The sequence below is a fragment of the Sebastes fasciatus genome, chromosome 11, assembly GCF_043250625.1.
Source record: "Sebastes fasciatus isolate fSebFas1 chromosome 11, fSebFas1.pri, whole genome shotgun sequence".
NCBI classification, from domain to species: Eukaryota; Metazoa; Chordata; class Actinopteri; order Perciformes; family Sebastidae; genus Sebastes; species Sebastes fasciatus.
In genome coordinates this window covers 26,235,435-26,253,745 of record NC_133805.1, presented here as the reverse complement: position 1 = coordinate 26,253,745, position 18,311 = coordinate 26,235,435, and the positions used below count along the sequence as shown (strand labels likewise).

General features: G+C 39.9%; 1 protein-coding gene across 2 annotated transcripts in view; it reads right to left on the bottom strand.

The window, feature by feature from the left end:
- Positions 1 to 18,071, bottom strand: part of col11a1b (collagen, type XI, alpha 1b) — a 104,549-nt gene extending 86,478 nt beyond the window's left edge. The window contains exons 1-4 of one of the 2 annotated variants that reach the window (XM_074651897.1): positions 17,641 to 18,071; positions 10,322 to 10,486; positions 5,662 to 5,875; positions 4,065 to 4,227 (exon numbers count right to left, since the gene is read on the bottom strand). In XM_074651897.1, coding sequence (XP_074507998.1) covers positions 4,065 to 4,227; positions 5,662 to 5,875; positions 10,322 to 10,486; positions 17,641 to 17,755 — 657 coding nt within the window. In that variant the 5' untranslated portion in view covers positions 17,756 to 18,071. The remainder of the gene's footprint in view (positions 1 to 4,064; positions 4,228 to 5,661; positions 5,876 to 10,321; positions 10,487 to 17,640) is intronic. The other variant, XM_074651896.1, reaches the window with a different exon arrangement.
- Positions 18,072 to 18,311: the final 240 nt, after the last annotated feature.

The following is an 18,311-nucleotide window of genomic DNA, read 5'->3' as shown; positions in this document are numbered from 1 at the left end:
TTTGGAGGCCTGGTCAGTGAGCATATCTTTTAAACAGCTGTGCAATCGGAGCCAAGACTAAGCACACACTGATCATATTTTCCCCAAGCCTTCACTCTCCCCTGTGCTTCCAACTTTGACACCTGCTTATGCAATCTACTGCAGTTAAGGTAGCCATGTGCTCGCCGCTCGAAGCCGTTTTAGTGAGAAAGCTCACAGCCAACTTCAGTACTTAAACTGTGGAATGGCTCCAAAGTTGGGAAGCTTAGGCTCAGTAGGCTTAACAGACACAATTTCTTCTTAATCATAGCTGTACATCTTTAATTCTTCAGATAAAGAGATGGAAGACAAGCTGCAGCAAATATTTGCCTTTTGTTGGATCCATTTAACTAAGACTAGTTTAGGTATAGGTCTGGGGTATGTTTATAATTAGTAGATAACTGTAATGCTTAGGGTTGGAGATGGTCAGGGTTAGATAAGGTTATTTTTTTAAGGAATGAACTTCCATCTTTGCCTATAGCTACAGTAGGATCCATGAGAACATGTCAGAGGATCATCAAACACATTAGGATTTATCATCTGGGCGTCATGAATAACCACAGCAAATTTAATGTGTGGACCAAAAGTTTTGGTCATGGGGAAATTTCTGGAAATAAACATGTTCATTAGTTGCACTGATGCACCTGACATTTAGCAGATCTGTCTCCGTGTGTATGTGTGTGTGTGTGTGTGTGTGTGTGTGTGTGTGTGTGTGTGTGAAACTGCACCCTGTACTCCTCCTCGAGCGACATCACAACCATAAAACATACCGGTAATTCAAAATGAAGAGAACTATTGATTGTTGTTTCGTCAAGAAAAATACTGCGGTGCCCGTTACACCTGTCCCACTCTTCAGTAAAAATGAGTATTGGGTGAAGGTAGATAATAACGTTATCATAATGTGTTCAAATGCAATCTTGTAAAATGTAGATTTTGGCGTGAAATTTGAATAAATCCAGTTGTTTGAAGGAAATGTTTTCACAGCGATATAAAATAGATAATAGAGAGGGAATTATGAGCTGTTTAACTTCCTAACAAAAACCAGTATACAAACAGTAATAGAAAAGTGTATGTTGAAGTACATGGGATTTATTGTTGTCTGACTTTTGTTTTTTACCGTGGTATCGAATTGGTATCAACTACTAAATTTCTGGTTTTATGGCATCCTTAGTGTAGGCCTATGGGAACTGACAAAACGCTTCAAATGTATTATTGCGGCACCAAAAGGCACAGTGAAAGATTTTGGGTGCACTTAAATCATGTGGTGGTCAACCAGTGCAACCAATGTAAAAAGTTTGTCCGGAGCCCTGCACATACAAACACCTCTGAAGCTCACTATCAGACCAATTTGGGGCCCTAGGCAAAATTGTAGGTGGTGCACGTTGCAACGCAGCCAATTCCACCACCAACCTTTGTGTTCACACAAACACACAGAAACGCTTAGCTTCATGTCTTAGAGATTGAGCTATAGGCAGATCCCACTTAAAAGAAAAAGGGAATTTCTCAAAATGATGTTGTGGGTTATTCACCAAAAAACACCTGAATAGTCTTTCCAACTTTTCTTAATGAACTGAAGGTGAGAGTCACTGACGTTAGCTACTTATTAGCTATTAGGGTGTTGCGCCTGGGTGAAAATAGGGCCTATTTAATAGGCTACATGTTGTTTTGGGCTTTTTTGTAATATTTTAAATCAATAGTATTAAAATAGGATTACAAAAAATTGTAAAAGTTAAAATTTTGAATTTGTTTTTCTTCCCTCATTTGGGGTGCCCCTATGGATGGATGACGCCCTTAGCATTCGCCTTTACTGCTTAAGCCTAGGGTCGGCTCTGCTTGTTATACATTGTACAGCAGAGTTTTATTAGTTAACACCTACACAATAAAGCTGGAGGGGAATTCCAAGAATCACAATGAATTAAACGTTTTAGACAAAGCCATAATTTAGGGTGTATCTCCATAAGATCTCATTGTAAATACATTACGTACAAGACCTTGGAAGAACTGGACTCAATAACCTGATTGCGGAGATGTTTTAAATTTTCACATTGTGTTTATCTACATTGGATATTGCAGCCAGCAGTGTTCCAAAGGTTTCTATAGCCTCCAAGGTATACTGATTGTAGTATACCTATAACAGCTGTAGAATGGACGCCAGAGTATAATCCCATAAGCTACAAATCCATCCCAAACACATGGCTTGCATCTACTTTACAAACCTGTTTTTATCTATAGGAATATATAGCTAAGACGTTTTGGCCAGTAAGGATGTTTGCCATTAGCGGTGCAGTGTCTACAAGTAGCCAGTTTGTAATCAACAAATCTAGGGTTATCAAACTTGAAGTGGAAATAATTACAGTTTAAGATATGGCTGCTTTTTCTAGCTGGGACACCACAACATTGCTATTGTGTGATACACTGATTAAAACCACCTTGGAACATGTAAAAAACTCAACCCTTGGAACAAAAGGAATCATTTTTCTCTTCTCCAGGTTTTTAAAAAGTGAACAAAACAAATTACTCTGTAATTCAACACCATTTAGTGTAATATATGTTCAAACAAAGAGCACTCACAAAAGCCAAATGGCTGGCCTTAAATCAGCAGTAAAAATAGAAAAGGCTTAGTGAAAGTGCTAGGCTACGTTTATCCTCTCCACTCAACTCTCAATTACCTTAATTACAAACCCACCTCTAATCACTGTGGCTTTTTACTCTTACGTTCTAATTGTGGTCGTGCTCATTGTACTTTAATATAATAGTAAATGTCAAATTCACAGAAATATTGCCTCTTTTCATCACGGCCTAAACTTGTCTGTATGTTTAACCTATATATCTAGCAATGTAATCTGCTTGCCAAAAACCTATCACTGGAGAAGGGTGGGATCCCATTTTCAAGTGGCTCCTCTGTGGAAAGTCACGTCTGACCTGGAGGCAAACATTTTGCAGGCTGTTCTACTTAGCAAGCATTCCACATGCAGACATCAAAGAGAGGCTATTGTCTTCGGATCAAGCATTCAGCTCACATTTTCCACTCAGCTCACAGCTACCTGCACTAAACCTGGTAGGACCTCCATTTCATAATCGCCACCTTAGTAACCATACACCGAGTCTGATTCTGGGCTCTGATAGTCAGTTATTGAGGGAATAATATGAAATCATCTCACAAATAGTGGAAAAATTAATGCATCTCAATTAACACTGTCCAATATGAACAACTGAAGCCTTATAGACCTCAGTCTTTCTTTAAATAAGTCAAACAAACCGGTGTTGAGAGAACAAAAAGCATGTTGAACAACACACTGTGCATGGAGCCTTTCCACAGACATTGCCCACAAACTCTTGCCAAGTATACAAAGCCAATATTGTTGTTCTGGCCAATAAAATTCACCATCTACTCTATGTAGAAGTTAATGAAAGACAAATAAAAATGTCTGGCCTTAAAGCGTTTGGACTTAAAGTATTAAGACACTGAAATTGTCCCTTTTCACAATGGTAAATGGGATTCATTGAAAGAAAGATGCATAATATGCTTTTGATTACAACCATGCTTAACCAGAATGGAGGAATCGCTGGCATCTAGGTAAGCTTTCCAAACTCCCTCAAAGCACAATCCCTTCAATCTAGTGGTGAATGTCTGCATTATATAAAAGACACTCCTGTGGAGATGATGGAGACATCTTGAAGCAGATTCTTCCCACAGATTTTAGTGTCAGCGGGGAATTGTGTTGTATCTCTCCAAGAAAGCAAGAAATATTGAAGATAATAATTACAAATGAATCATATTTAAGTCCTTTGCACTGATACAACCAAAAGGGGCATTTAAGGAATTTGGGAAGCACACTTATTCACTTTTTTTGCCGACATTTAAATGAGAAGGTAGTAAGCTGGCTCTAGCTTACTACTCTAATCCATCTTTTCATTTAACTCTTGACAAAAAATCAAATAAACACATTTTCCAAAATGTTAAACCCCTTTAAACCAAATCACACCACAATCATAACCCAGCTAGCTTAATCCAGGTAAGTAGGGATTCAATATGGCTGCCTTACCTCAAAGACTTCCTCATCCAGGATTCTGGTGCCAAAGACAGTAATGCCTTCTGTGTTGATGACAGCCTGGTCGCTTCTGGCAAGGGGCCTGGTCAACTTCTTCTTACAGTCCACGATGATGGTGACGCTCTTCTTCTCCACACTGATGGCGACACGATGCCATCTGTGCAGCAGGGGAGCAAAATAGGAGGTCAGAAATACAACCACAAAATGCTCTGGCACTTCCTATTCTTTCACGAAAATTGCCACAGCATATGGTTAAAGGAATAGTGTGACATTTTGGGAACGCTTTCTTGCCGAGAATTAGATGAGGAGATCAATACCACTCTTAGATTTGTAGGCTACAACGACAACACCGTGGTAGCGATCTGTCAATCACCGTGGTAGCGACCTGTCGATCACAAGGTAGCCAAGCATACCCTGCTTTATGGTGTATTTGACTCTAAATGGGACCATCATTTTCTAAATGTACATCATGTTGTATTGAAGAAGACTTGAAACTAGTGATTGAGACCATAAACTCATGTTTACAATGTTTACTGAGGTAATAAATCAAGTGAGAAGTAGGCTCATTTTCTCATAGACTTCTATACAATCAGACTGCTTTTTGCAACCAGAGGAGTCGGCTATTAGAAAGAATGCAAGTTTGAGGTACTTCTGCATTGGCTGGCTGTAGCTTCATATTATCGTACAGACGTGAGTGGCATCCACTTTCCCATCTAACTCTCGCCACGAAAGCAAGTAAGTGTATTTTCCAACATGTCTTGTTCTTTTGAATGTCTAGAGATTCCATACCTTTGAGTATGTGGGGAATAGTTTTAGATTTGTTAATATGTATGTCAGAAAGAATCAGAAAAAGCCTATGTAAACCCAATGAATTTAAAAGTTAAAAAGTAAATTTGGAAAGGGTCAAAATGTTTAAACTGCACACTAGTGCAAGCTACCTACTATAGCAACATTTCAAATTAATGTAATGTTTGTGCTGTTTATTTACACTGTAATGTTTTTTTGCTGATATAATCCATTGCAGACAAACAGCCATGCATGGAATAATTTTTGTTAGCATTTGTGCAAATGATTGATGTCAACTTTTAACAGCGAATCAGCTTCATTTGGCAGCTACACAATTTCTGAAGATCCCATTACTCCATATCAGTATACAACTGCTGTAAATGATCTGGAAAAGAAAAGGCTGTCATCAAATTGCTGCCAGCAATTTATTTGCCATTACTGTCTGACTTGTTCCATATGGCATTAATGACTGAACAAACACAAGATGATAATAAATCCTCAGAGCTGTTTAGCAGCTTAGAAGAGTTAACTATGTCCCGAGTGTTTGAGAAAATATGTTAAGCACATTGGTTTTGTTCAGCATAAAATATTACCTATAAAATTTGATAAGTTGCTCAAGATGAGCCTCAAAATGTGCCGCTTTGCTCTTGAGCCAATCACACAAGCTTCACAACAAACTTGATATTTTACATTCAGCACTGAAAATGGGATACAGACGAGGAAAAAATCCCAGGGACATAAAAATCTACCACCCACATCTGACCCAACATGTGAAAGCCCTCTTGAGAAGCAGTCAGTCACTTACTTGCCGTCAGCAAGGTTGATGGAGCGGAACAGGGGGTACTCCTCCGGGGCAGGCTTGCCATGCTGGTCCTCATACAGGAAGACGGGAGCACGGCCCACCTCCACGCCGAGCTGCTGGATGCCTTGCTGGTTGTACACGGACAGCAGGAAGGACTGGAGGCCAGCCTTGGGTTTGATGGTAAACAGGATGGAGAAGTCTTCTGGGAAAACTCCACCTGAAGGTTGAACAAGCAGCAGGCATGTAGGTTGTTATATTAGTAAAGACCAAGAGGTTTTTACAGCATTGCGCTGCTTCAGATTCATTAAATTACACACATGGGACCTTTCCAGTATAACCACAGCATTTTAATTCAATTTAATCAAATGGCTCTTGTGGGGATGTTGGGTCAGGAACATTTACTTCATTTCTGAGGATGTTGCAGAGAAGGTTTACCAAAGAACATATATCGCCAAGAAGTGAAAGTCAATTGTTCGTTCCATTGCAACATTAGCGCCAAGCAGCAAAGCTACGCTTCTGCCATTTTGGACTGAAAGCGACTACCGGACGCCAGTAAAACGTCCATCTAAAAAGTGCCATAAAAAAGTAAGACAAAATTACTTTTACTCTATCATCATATTCTAACTAAATTGCCTATGTTGAACAAAAAATTAAAATATAATAAGTGTTTTCAGTCCAAAATGGCATCTCTTTGCTTCTATACTCTTTGGGTTTACTGCCTCCCTTCCTTCTTTAATTTAAAGGAATAGTTCAACATTTAAGGGTAAAACCAAGCGGCAACCTCTGGTGCTGAAAAATGTAGTCAGTTGGAAGTGCCAAAAACTGCAGTTCCTCAAATGGCCACTTGAGACTGCCTCCAAAGGCGAGTTGAATCTAATAGACTGTATAAAATACAAACGTAGTGTCTGTGAAGTCACCCATACGTTTCTGAAGAGTCATTGTGAAGCTCAAAGTGGGTGGTGGCTCCGGGCGTCACAATCTTGGCAGTGACGACAGCCTAACTCCCGGCTACTCAAAAAATGGGCAAAGAGGTGGATTGTCGGTAGAGCTGAGGCGGGCCCAGGTGACGCAGCAGAGCAGACAGCTAACAGCTTGCAACTTGGTACAGCACCCACCTGTCACTCAAAGCAGCCACACCCTCAATTATGCCAAACGTTAAGCCTTAATATAATTTAAACTGGTGAGTTATAAAAGATGCCCCCCCTACAGTTGTCATAAACGAGGATATTAGCTATAGAGACCAAACCCGTTTTTTGTACCAGGCTGTAAACGTGTTTATTTCTGCTGTAAAGTAGGGCATTTTGACATGGGGGTCTATGTGGATCGCTTTTGGAGCCAGCCTCAAGTGGCCATTTGAGGAACTGCAGTTTTTGGCACTTCCACGTTGGCTTCATTTCTCAGCACCGTTGCCACTTGGTCAATCCCCATAAACCCCCATGTTAAACTTTACAGCAGAAATAAACAGGTTGATAGCCTGGTACAAAAAATTTTTTTGGTCTCTATATCTAACGTCCTCATTCATAACAACTGTACAGGGGGTGCATTTTTATACAGTTTACGCGTTCAAATTATATTATGGTTTAAAATTAGGCATAATTAAGGTTGTGGCCACTTTGAGTGCCAAGTGGGCGCAGTCTCAGGTCGCTCGCCGTTAGCTTTCTCTTCTGCTGCATCACCTGGGCCCACCTCAGCTCCACCGACAATTCACCTTTTTGCCCATTTTTGGATTAGTCGGGAGTTAGGCTGTGTCATCACTGCCAAGATGGCGACGGCTGGAGCTCACCTACTTTGAGCTTCACAACGGCTCTTCGGAAACATATGGGTGACGTCATGGAGACTACGTCCATATTTTATACAGTCTATGGGTAGAACGCATAGGCTATTCTTGCGGAGTCTCTTACAGTGCATAATGAATATGAAGTTAGAAATGGAATGCAGACTCTGTGTCACCTTATGTCATTTACTCATCTATCTTCTACTGATGTCATTTGACGAAATTGAATAAAGGCAAATTTATTAGCTCTCTGACCTTCTCTGCTCTCACCTCCTTTAACCCCAATGTCTAGACAACTGGACCTGGATTAGTTTATTATGGAAGTTGAAAGAGACCTTGGCATCCCCTGAAAGGACTCAACAGTGGTGATGTAGCCACAATAATTTTACAAGGGCTGTAAATACTCAGACAAATGTCATATTTTTTTAAAACCATAATAGCTGGGTTCAAGAAATGTCAAATGACTCTGACTGAGGACATTTTGACACTTTGCTTCCATGTCATCTCCAACGCCTCATCTCTCAAGTCAAATTTCCGTTGCTGAAAGTTTAAGGTGTTCTGACAGTTTACGCCAAAAATCACAGAAATTCAGTTCCAATATCTCACACTATTTTAAATTGTTTTTTATTCTTTGACATCAAGCCAAACCACAAAAAAAAAAACACATACTGCAGACTGGGGCAATTTATTCAACAGCACTCAGCTAATAAATTTCTATACGCTTTCTTGCCAAGTTAGTTTTGAGTAAGTAAGCAATTGGGGGCTCTTTCTACACTTTGCCCGAGTAATAAAAAATTAACAGGCCTCCAATGGATGTGAACTTTATTGTTATATATTATAATGCATTGGATTTGTCCTTAATTACTTTATATTTCTGTTGGAAAATGAACAACTGGCAAGATTGGAAATTGGCAAATAACAAATTTACATCCGTCACCGGCTCATTGGTGCTCTACAGCCATCGGTAACAGAAGTGTTGTCCCTTACAGTTAATTATTCAATTTCTGGATAAGCTGTGTAAGAAAGTAGCAAACCAAATGGATACACAGACAATGGCTTTTTTGTCTCTCTGAACGGACTCCTTCCTAATAAAATAAATATGGCTTTATTTCTCACAAACAGCCGGGCAGCAGACTTTGAGTCAGGCAGTACGCACTCCGTATGAAATCCCTGCTAGATTTCACTACATCAGCCAAAAACAACAGACTGGAGTCTGCCAGCAATCAAACTTGAGGACAGATACTTTATTGACAAGATCAGTCCACAATACATCAAAAGAAATATTCATCTCATTGATTTGCTGTAATACATTGTGGGTTTCGAATCCCCAAATTACCCAATAAAAAAAATCTGGTGTTGCTCTTCTTACTTGAATTATATGTTTACATGACATTTCAAACACCATGTGCCGAGTGCCGAGTGGCTCTCATCCCCCATGGGCTCTTGGAGTCTACTGAAACACCAACGCATTCAACGCATCTTCTAGAAAATAATTGCCGAACGTCTGCACCGCATTTCACAGGACAGGTGTTTGAAGTGAAGGGTTTCATTGCAGTTGGCCATTGCATCATTTTTTGCTGTATTATAGTGAAATTGGAATATTTTGAAGATGTTTCTATTTTGCCATTAAGTGGTTCAAGACAGTAAACAAAAGCATCCATTTCTTTTTCATCCAAACAATAATATGTTTAAGTAGGCATAACATTTCTAGCTCTAGGGATGGCAAAGTCGATCTGTCGATCTGCCAGCCGGTCAGTTCTTCCACCACTTTGGTCTTCACTGAAATATCTCTACCACTCACAATTGAAATGTGTCCCAACACTTTGGTTTATGAATGAATGAATGAATGTTTAGTCCTAATTAGCAAATGATATCATGTTAAAATGCTAAACTAAGATGATGAACACGGTAAACATTATACCTGCTTGACATCACTGCAAGCATGTTAGCATGCCGACGTTGGCATTTAGCTTAAAGCACCACTGTGCATATGTAAAGCCTCACAGAGCGGCTGGCATGGCAGCAGACTTAGTCCTCTTTAAAAGCTGGATAGCTCGTTTTACAATGAGATTGTGCAAGAGTCCCTGTGTAAAAGCTGCATTTGCAAGGTTTTATGCAAAAACATACCGTTCACTAGGGCTGGGCAATATATTGATATTATATCGATATCGTGATATGAGACTAGATATTGTCTTAGATTTTGGATATTGGGATATTATATAAGTGTTGTTTTTTCCTGGTTTTAAAGCCTGCATTACAGTAAAGTCATGTAATTTTCTGAACTTACCGGACTGCTCTAGCTGTTCTATTATTTGCCTTTACCCACTTAGTCATTATATCCACATTACTGATGAGTATTTATCAAAGTTCTCATTCTGTAAATATTTATAATATAGCACCAATATCGTTGCAATATCAATATTGAGGTATTTGGTCAAAAATATCATATTTGATTTTTTCCATATTGCTCAGCCCTGCCCTCACATCACAAAATATGATGACATTCTCCATCTCTGAGGAGCCTAGTCGCAATAATAATGCAATAATGCGCAAGGCAAAAGTGTGTCAAATTTATCCACTTCCAGGGAGTGACAGAGGCAAGAAAGTGAAATGCAAACCATGTCCTGTGCAGTGGAGAAGTGATCCTCTTAGAAATGCTGCACTCACCAACATTACAACATTAGCCTCTTTACATGTCTTTGATATAAAGCGTAACAACCCCAGATGAGCTGCTTAACACTTTGTGCAGTTTACTTACATCTAATTATTGAGCTTTTTTTTTTTTTAGATCCATTTTCTACTCTTCGGAGCAACCGATCGGGCAAGGTTGCCTGGTTCAGCTTCAATTTAAATGCATGTGATCTGTGTGAGGGTACGGAGTGAGGTTACCTGGGAAGAGCTGTTTGGTTGGAGCGCTGATCTGAGCCTGTTTTCCCACTCTGTAAGCGACGTCGGGTTTGGATCCTCTCCGAACTGTGCAGAAGCCTGTTGTTTTCCGTACACCTTCAGGAGAGCTCTTGAAGTCCAGAGCCTTCAGTACATCTACTGGTTCAGCTGAGGAGGCAGAAGAAAGAATTGATTAGATTAACCAATGATACCTGGGCAGCAAACATCTGCATCGCAATAAGCTATTTGGGGAATGCATTTGTCCAAAGTGCTGAGTCAGCGTTCCCTATTTGGGCGGGACACTGAAATAGCTTAAAACATGTTTTTTTTAGGGGTTTTGTTTCTTGCATGTATTAATACTTCAAAAGGTATATGTGAAAATGCAACTCAAAATGTACATCGTTTGAAAATTGTTCGCTATATGATGCTGCATTCATGTGCAGATATTAAGATTGGAAAACATGACTTTCCTAAACATAAATCAGCTTGTAAATGTGATGTTGTTTTACAGTCAACTCTTAAATGTCAAAATAAATTGTCCGTCTGCTGCAAACTGGCTGAGTGCATCATGAGCGTCAGAAAATGAACATTAAATTGACTGCTAAAGGCTCGCTCGCTGCAACGACATAAATTAACCTAATTTAATCCACTATAAGGCATTATTAGTGAACATGCTGTAAAAGCTGCATGTAATTTTACAGCACACTGTAGGCATCTTTCAACAGTTAACAGGAAATCTAATAGGAGCTGGCATTTTGATGATAAGTCAACATTTACACTCATTACGCCCCTTGCTTGTTGGCCAAATCTGTCAGTTCGACCAGTTGTTGGTTTATGAGCTACCTTGTCAGAGGAGTAGTAAAAATGTTGGTAACCCCCCCCATCCTCACCTCCACTGTTACACCCACAACATCTATGGGATGATAAAACTCACTGCTGCTGATCACTGGGTCTCGGGGGGGGGGCAGCTTTACAAGCTTCTTAACACTACTAGACTCTTTTCTATCAATGGACTGGTGCTGAGGGGTCAGACTACTGTAAAGTGAGGTCATAAACACTGTTTCTAATTTCTTCTCTCTCCAGTAATTACACTCTGCGTCTTTCTCTGTCCCATTCTGTAAGTGTTTTTTCTCTTAAACCACCACCCCCTCTCTCCCATTACCCCGAGGCACGCCATCAGTTACAGTGTGATTATGGGGAATTTAAGAAGCCTAATAGGGTATGTTTTAAGGTTAGTGTATAAACAGGAGTGGTGACGTACAGCACAACGTCATTCCTGATTTGACGAGTGTCTGCCTGAGGCTGCGTGCTTAAAAATATACAGTAAGAGGAGGCTGTTAATTCAAGGTTTGTGCAAATTGTTTCATTCTGGCTTGTGTTGTGTAACTGTGACAGTGATGCTCTTACAGTAGGTTATTACTTGTCTGTACTTGGCATTGTCAATTTAAGTTATCCATTCACTGTAAAATACACACATGCATTCAGAATTGCAACATATCCATCTGTCTCCATGAAAACAGTGGATGTGATGTGTTTGTTGTGGGTCAACCGAAACAGGATTGTTGAGGCCAACACTGAAAAGTGCAAAAAAATTATAACAAATCCAATATTTTATTAGCTGATATTGTTTTGTTTTTTAAAATAAAGGAATCGTATCAATTGTTTTTTCTTCTTAAGTTTTTTTTTTTGGTGATGTGACCAATATGCATACTGAGTGCGGCATTTTACGTGTCAGTGCTCTCTGGTGGACAAACGGCAGACACTCTTTCTAAATTTCCCTAAACCTCTTTGACCTACCTTAACCTTTTTAGTTTGGCATTTCTGAGCGTTCATTTTTACTTAGAGATATATCCGCCTGGCCAATTATCAGTCTAGCTCTAGTGTTTCTAAGTAACTTTTATGTTTTTCAAATCCAAATCTTTAAAGCGAGTCTATCATACTTTTGCTGATCACCAGCCACGGTGGCCAAAAGTCACAATTACAGGACGATGGTAACAATGTAGTGCAACAGTAATACTTGTAGAAAAGAAAAACTGACTCAGTAAAGTCAGTTACACAGAAATATCTATTAAAAAGTTTGATAACATTAGCCACCATAATGTTGTTTGCGAGAGTCTCTCGAGAGTCTCTCTTGCAAACAAGCTGCGGCTGTGTTCGGCTCGCGATTGGCTCGTGTGTGGGCGGGACCGCGCAGACTCTGGCTCCAAATTATGTAAAAATCTCAAACTGGCAGCTCCCGTATCTGGGATGTTTTGGCTTCACTTCTGTACAGTTGGAGGAAGAGGAGACACGTCGTCCATCTATATATACAGTCTATGATCAGACCAGACCAAGTAAGGCTGTAGCAGCAAAACCCCTGAGTTAGTGAAATGAGCATTTTATTGCTCATGTATCCAATTTTGAATGTGTCATTCCTTCTTTCAAAAGTTACATAGCCTCACTGTAAATAAGCAGACGTGAATAAAACTCTGATTTATTGCTTCATATCCATGTTGCTGAGGGGTCTCTAAATTAAAGTTGGTGTTAATTGTTAGTTGTTTTATTGCTAATAATATTCTGGCGTTCACTCAAAACAGATTACAGATGAAACACTTTCTGACCATAACTGTTGTAACATTTGCTGCCTTGTAGTTTAATGAGATTCCCCACATGTAGTAACATCTCAGTGCTGTTGTACTGTTAATATACTAAAGTAAAAACAAAGACTTTAAGACCGAACATCAATACTGTAGTATGTATTGGCCTGATGTGACATTAGATCTACAAACTGGGCAGAAACTATCTAACTAGCTAACAGAGGGCCAATGCAGAGAATAAAATGACTAATTTCCACTCCAAACCAAACTCAGCGCAACCCAGTTATTATAAATGCTAGTTGATTAACTGTGACAAAAACCAGCAGACATAACATTTACTCTTGTATGTGTCTTTTCAGTGAGTCAGGAGGCAGGATGTGTCCTCTTCAAAAGGCCCAGCAGTTATAAAGAATGTCTGAATGGTCAGATTAAAATCTCACTGGGAAGATGAGGCCTTTAAGGAATGGTAGATAACAGGCTTAATGTGAAATCTCCCTTCCTTGAGAAAAAAAAAATTGAGATTCATGTGTTTAAGATCAGCTGAAGAGCATTGTGGGAAAATCATTTAAAGGGATCAGACAGAAGACTTTCTTGAAATTCACATTGCAGGAAATCTCCTCATCCGCCTTATAAATACTCCATAAAACTGCATGAATCAGAAAGAAGGTTTGGTACACTGGTGGTGGGGATATTATTTAAAGTAATATAATGTAAAAGAATAGAGCGTTAACTCTTTTTTTTTCCCCCATCAATGGAAGAACCATATGTTCTTTCTTTCCATGCTGACTTTTACCATAATTTTCTGCCTCTTCACTAAACAGTTCAACATCAATATATAGTGAAAGCTAAAGGAATTTTATTATAAAAAAATACAAGCCTGTTTACATTTTCCGTCTTTGGAAGTCATGTGGCACGTGAAGCCAGGAAGTGCTTATTATGCAGTTCCTTTTCGCTTTTAGGGAGCAGGAGGGGGTCTGATGGGTGGAGCTACGAGTCCACATGCTGAACCCATTATGGTACTGGCACCACTCCCTATAACCCCCCCAACTAAAACATACATGAGACTAAACGGAGAAGGCCCCATCCCTGTGGCTACTTCTCCTGTGACCAGAAAAATAACAGCTTGAGTGGTGAATCAAACTCGCTTGATTTGAGCACATGCTCGGGTATCGGGTCTCGAGTTTTAAGCTCATTTGAAGTTGTGCAGATCTGCTCTTTGAGTGATGGAAAGGAGTTGGAGTCGTTCATGCTGATATGGGTCCAGATGATCTGATGGCACGGCTCATGAATTTAAATTGTTAAGAGCATAAGCATCAAGAAAGCTGCTCTGCTGGGAAATCAAGCAAATGAGAAATGTCTTTTCTTTTGATTTCTATTAAATTCAGTCCCACGGCAACTTTTATCAACTGAGAGAGGGATGGGAGTAAAAAAAAAAAAGGCTTTATGACTGACACTGCACTAAGAGCAATTTAACAGATTCATTCTTAATTGATTAGTCAACTAATCCGTTTCTTTGTCAATTAGGCTTTTTTAATGCTTTTTTCATGCTGACTGACTTATTTCCAAGAAACGTATGAGCACATCTCTGATAAACACAAAAATGTTTATTTGTTTTGTCCTTAAGAGAACCAGACTGACTTCTAACTCGAACGCAGACAGAATGAAATACGGTTACCAAACGCCAAGTTTAAAACCTCACACCAAATGCCTCATAAAAAAGAAAATAAGTCTGTGGCTCTTCTGAATATTGTCCCAAGTACAGAGCTACTGGTTCTAGAAAAAAAAAAAAGAAAGCTTGGACTAAAGGTCTCTTTGTGAGTTTCAGAATGCCTTTCTGCATTACTGCATACCTCAAGGCCTCATATATTCCAGATGTGCTGAATTGGCCAGGAACCCCCATCATCCCACACCCGCCCGCCCTCACCCCCCCGACTCCTCAGCCCCTCTCCTTCCACAACCACCGCTTCACAGAAGTCCCGAAAAACAGGCAATATCCCAAAACCATTAAAGACCCCAAATGAATAAGCATAGCTTTTTAAACGCTTTCTAGGAGCCAGTATGCTATAGCCTCAACACATCCTGAGAAAAAGTCCCCCCTTCTTATTCCACCCTTAAAAGGGAATAAACCATATTCTAATGATAAGGATTGAAAACCACAAGACAGAGAAGATGGTTCTCTCATGCTCAAGGTACCAAAGCAGCTCCAGGCTAGCCGCAGTCTTGTCTGAGGAGTAATCGCCAGTCTGTGATTTTTAATGACACATCTTCCTGACTACTGTGAGACTTGTGATATACTATCTGCCGTGTTAACAAGCTACTAACATGACAAAGACGTGTGATTTCCCTTGAGGCAGTGAGGCATGTAGTGACAGGAGAAAACCTGTTAAAATCATTAAAGTAGCGCACAAAAAAGAAATACCATTTCCATCCGTATAGTCACAATTTCCAGCGCTCTCCATGTCAATAACTCATACAGTTTGATGTTTTAAGTTGAGACTTGTGATTAACTTTTCAATCCGTGACATTCTGACTTAGTGCCTCTGCGGTCATGCAGCAGCATCTTGGGATGTCTTGTCGGGTCTTTTTCGTGTCACTGGCTTCCACTGAGAGTTGGCAGCAACAGGCAGCAATTAAAGTTCACTGGAAAGCCTGCAAATGTTTGCTAGCACATCATGCAATTATGGTTAGTTTAAGTATCAGTCAGGGTGAAGGAAGATGGGCATCGGGCAAGCCATGCCACTGTGGTGTTTGCTTATATGATCTTTTCATTTTTGGGGCGCTCTCTGCAATTTGCCCTCTGCTGACTGATTTCTTTATGTACAGTAAAAACTATGCTTCAAAATAAGGTGGGACTTAAGAGAGGAAATGTCTAGACAGGATGCAATACATTACACCAATCACCAACTATTGTATATTAGCCTCTGATCAGCATTTTCATGACGCCATATCAAATATCAACTTTTTAAAGAGCTTAATTTCTGTCAGTATTGTGGCTTTGATACAAGAAGGAATTATTTTGAAAGGTTGCATAATAACTGATCTGATGTCAAAACCACAAATATTAAAAAAGCCACATGTATCCAAATAGACACACAACTTTTGACACACACAAATGTATCCCTGCTAAAGCCACAGTACAGTATGGATGCTTCTACTTCACAGACAAAGAACAATATAAAAGGCGTAGTTAATGTGACCCACATATGTGTTTTTAAAGCAAAGAAAAATACTCCAGATTTTTTTTTCTTTTTTCCATCAACGCCCCTTCTTGGACTTAGTGGGAGCCCGGATAATGTGGAAAGATGGTGATCCTTCAGGCCAGAATATGAATTTCACTTCCAGAATTCCACAAGGTCTTGCCCAGTGTATTATATAAATGCTCTGAATATTTATCACTAAACCTGTATGTTTAAAATTAATAAACTGTTGACAGCATGGCAGCTGCCACCCTGTTAGACAAAATAAAAAAAATAAAACATTTTGTGCCTTTTGCGATTTTGATTCAACTTTTAAGCTCTTACTTAACTGACATTTTGGAAAAACTTATTGCACCATGTGTGGGCTACTAGTTATATCACCAAACGTCGTGCGTAAAAGTTGTGCGTAAAACCTTAAGGGTTCAGTAGTACTGCCTAGTGGGAAATTGGAACACAAATAAACAAAAAAAAAATTTTGTGATCACATTAGCTTCCAAAATTATACAGCAGAATATAAATTACAGTATCTTCACGCTACTTCACTTTCTCTACGCGGACAATCAAAGTATTTTGCTACACCGTCAGCCTCTCCAGTGGCTGGCCACACCTGGATGGCACACTTTGCCTACTTAAGATACTTAGAGTTGAACTAACAGAGAGCAGCATCTCTGCTGGCTTGTGCCAAAAAAATAAACCTTATATGACAAACAACCCATCAACATTAATTTTTTGATGCATAGAAATCATGTAGGTCGCCAAGGTGAAGTTTTTAAAGTAACAACTTCAGAGTCATCATCAAAAGCTTAGAGACACTATACTGTGGTGGCACAGTAGTAAAAGTTACTGGAAACTTTGATGCAGGTGCAGTCATGTGGGCTCAGTTAGGTGTCAAATAACTTTAAAAAAACAAAGAAGTTCAGTCATAATCATCAGATAAATTGCCTAAAAACACACAAAAAGTATGATGTGTTCTGTTCTGATAAGGAGGACAGGGCTGTTCGGCATCTGACAAAGATTTGTAAACTGAGTTATGGTGACTTTCCTAGCCACATATATGACAGTCTACTAAATGAAAGTTGATGGAGCCCACTATCAGCAGCTATAGCCTCCTGAGACCCAGCCCATTGACATGTGTCCTCTGTAGTGGACATTATGTCCACATGCATATCCTTTTACTCTTTTGACCTACTCTATCAACCCCTGGTGTATTGTAAAGAGGACATCCTAGGCTTTCCAGTGATATGGCATGTATTGTTTTTTTTAAATCAATTTGAATGTATTCTTGGTTTAATATCACTCTACAGCCATAATCTGGTCATTGTTTTGTCTTTTCACACTGAAATAGTCCTGTAGTCCACTAAAAATGAAGTTTAACAAGCCTAAATTGTTAAGATTTTCTTTTAACCCTAAATAGGAAGGAAATCACACAAAAAAAAAGTAATTGGGAGACACTTTTTTAAACTCGGTTCCCAGGAGGACATGGGCTGTCCGCTCATCATGCCCTGCATGGAGTTGGCACAGTTGACTGTGTGTCGTGCAGCTTTCTTACCTGCTCTGACACTGGCAGCCTGTAGCATTACAATTAATGTGACCACAGCGATTAGCGTTGAATCCCATAGCGACCGTTTCGTTTTCCACCTGGTGGTCCACCTCCGCATCTCCATGATGATGATGATGATGAACGCCCGCAGCTGGACAGAAAACGGGGCTACTTTTGAATGATCAAACTCGGGTCCCTTTCACAAATCCACAAAAAAAGTGTGCTTATACTACTAGCGCCATGTGTTCAGGTCTAACAGGGTATTTCTCTCTTCTCCTCTCACACAGCCTGGACCCGGAGCCCTTCAGATCCTGCTCCCCCTTAAGCCCAGATCTCAAGACTGATGGTGATGGTGAAGGGCTTTCATGAAGAAAAAAAAAGAAGCGCAAAGCAACTCGGTTTCCCTGAGAGTTGCGCACCGTGAGGAGGCTGGACCGACTGGAAGATACTGACACTGGAAAATCCTCCGTTCATCAAATCAGCAGCCGGGAAAGTTGTGTCTGGACCCGCCCCCTCTGAGCTACAGCATCAAGAGGAGCATCTCTAAGCCTACATCCCAGTGTAACCTATAATTACAGGACACAGTGTGGTATCCTAGAAAGAAGAGCTCCTCACGTGTTTCTTTTTTTACAAAGATTTCAACTAAAAGGTCACAACAATTAAAGAGCCTCAACTTCCCC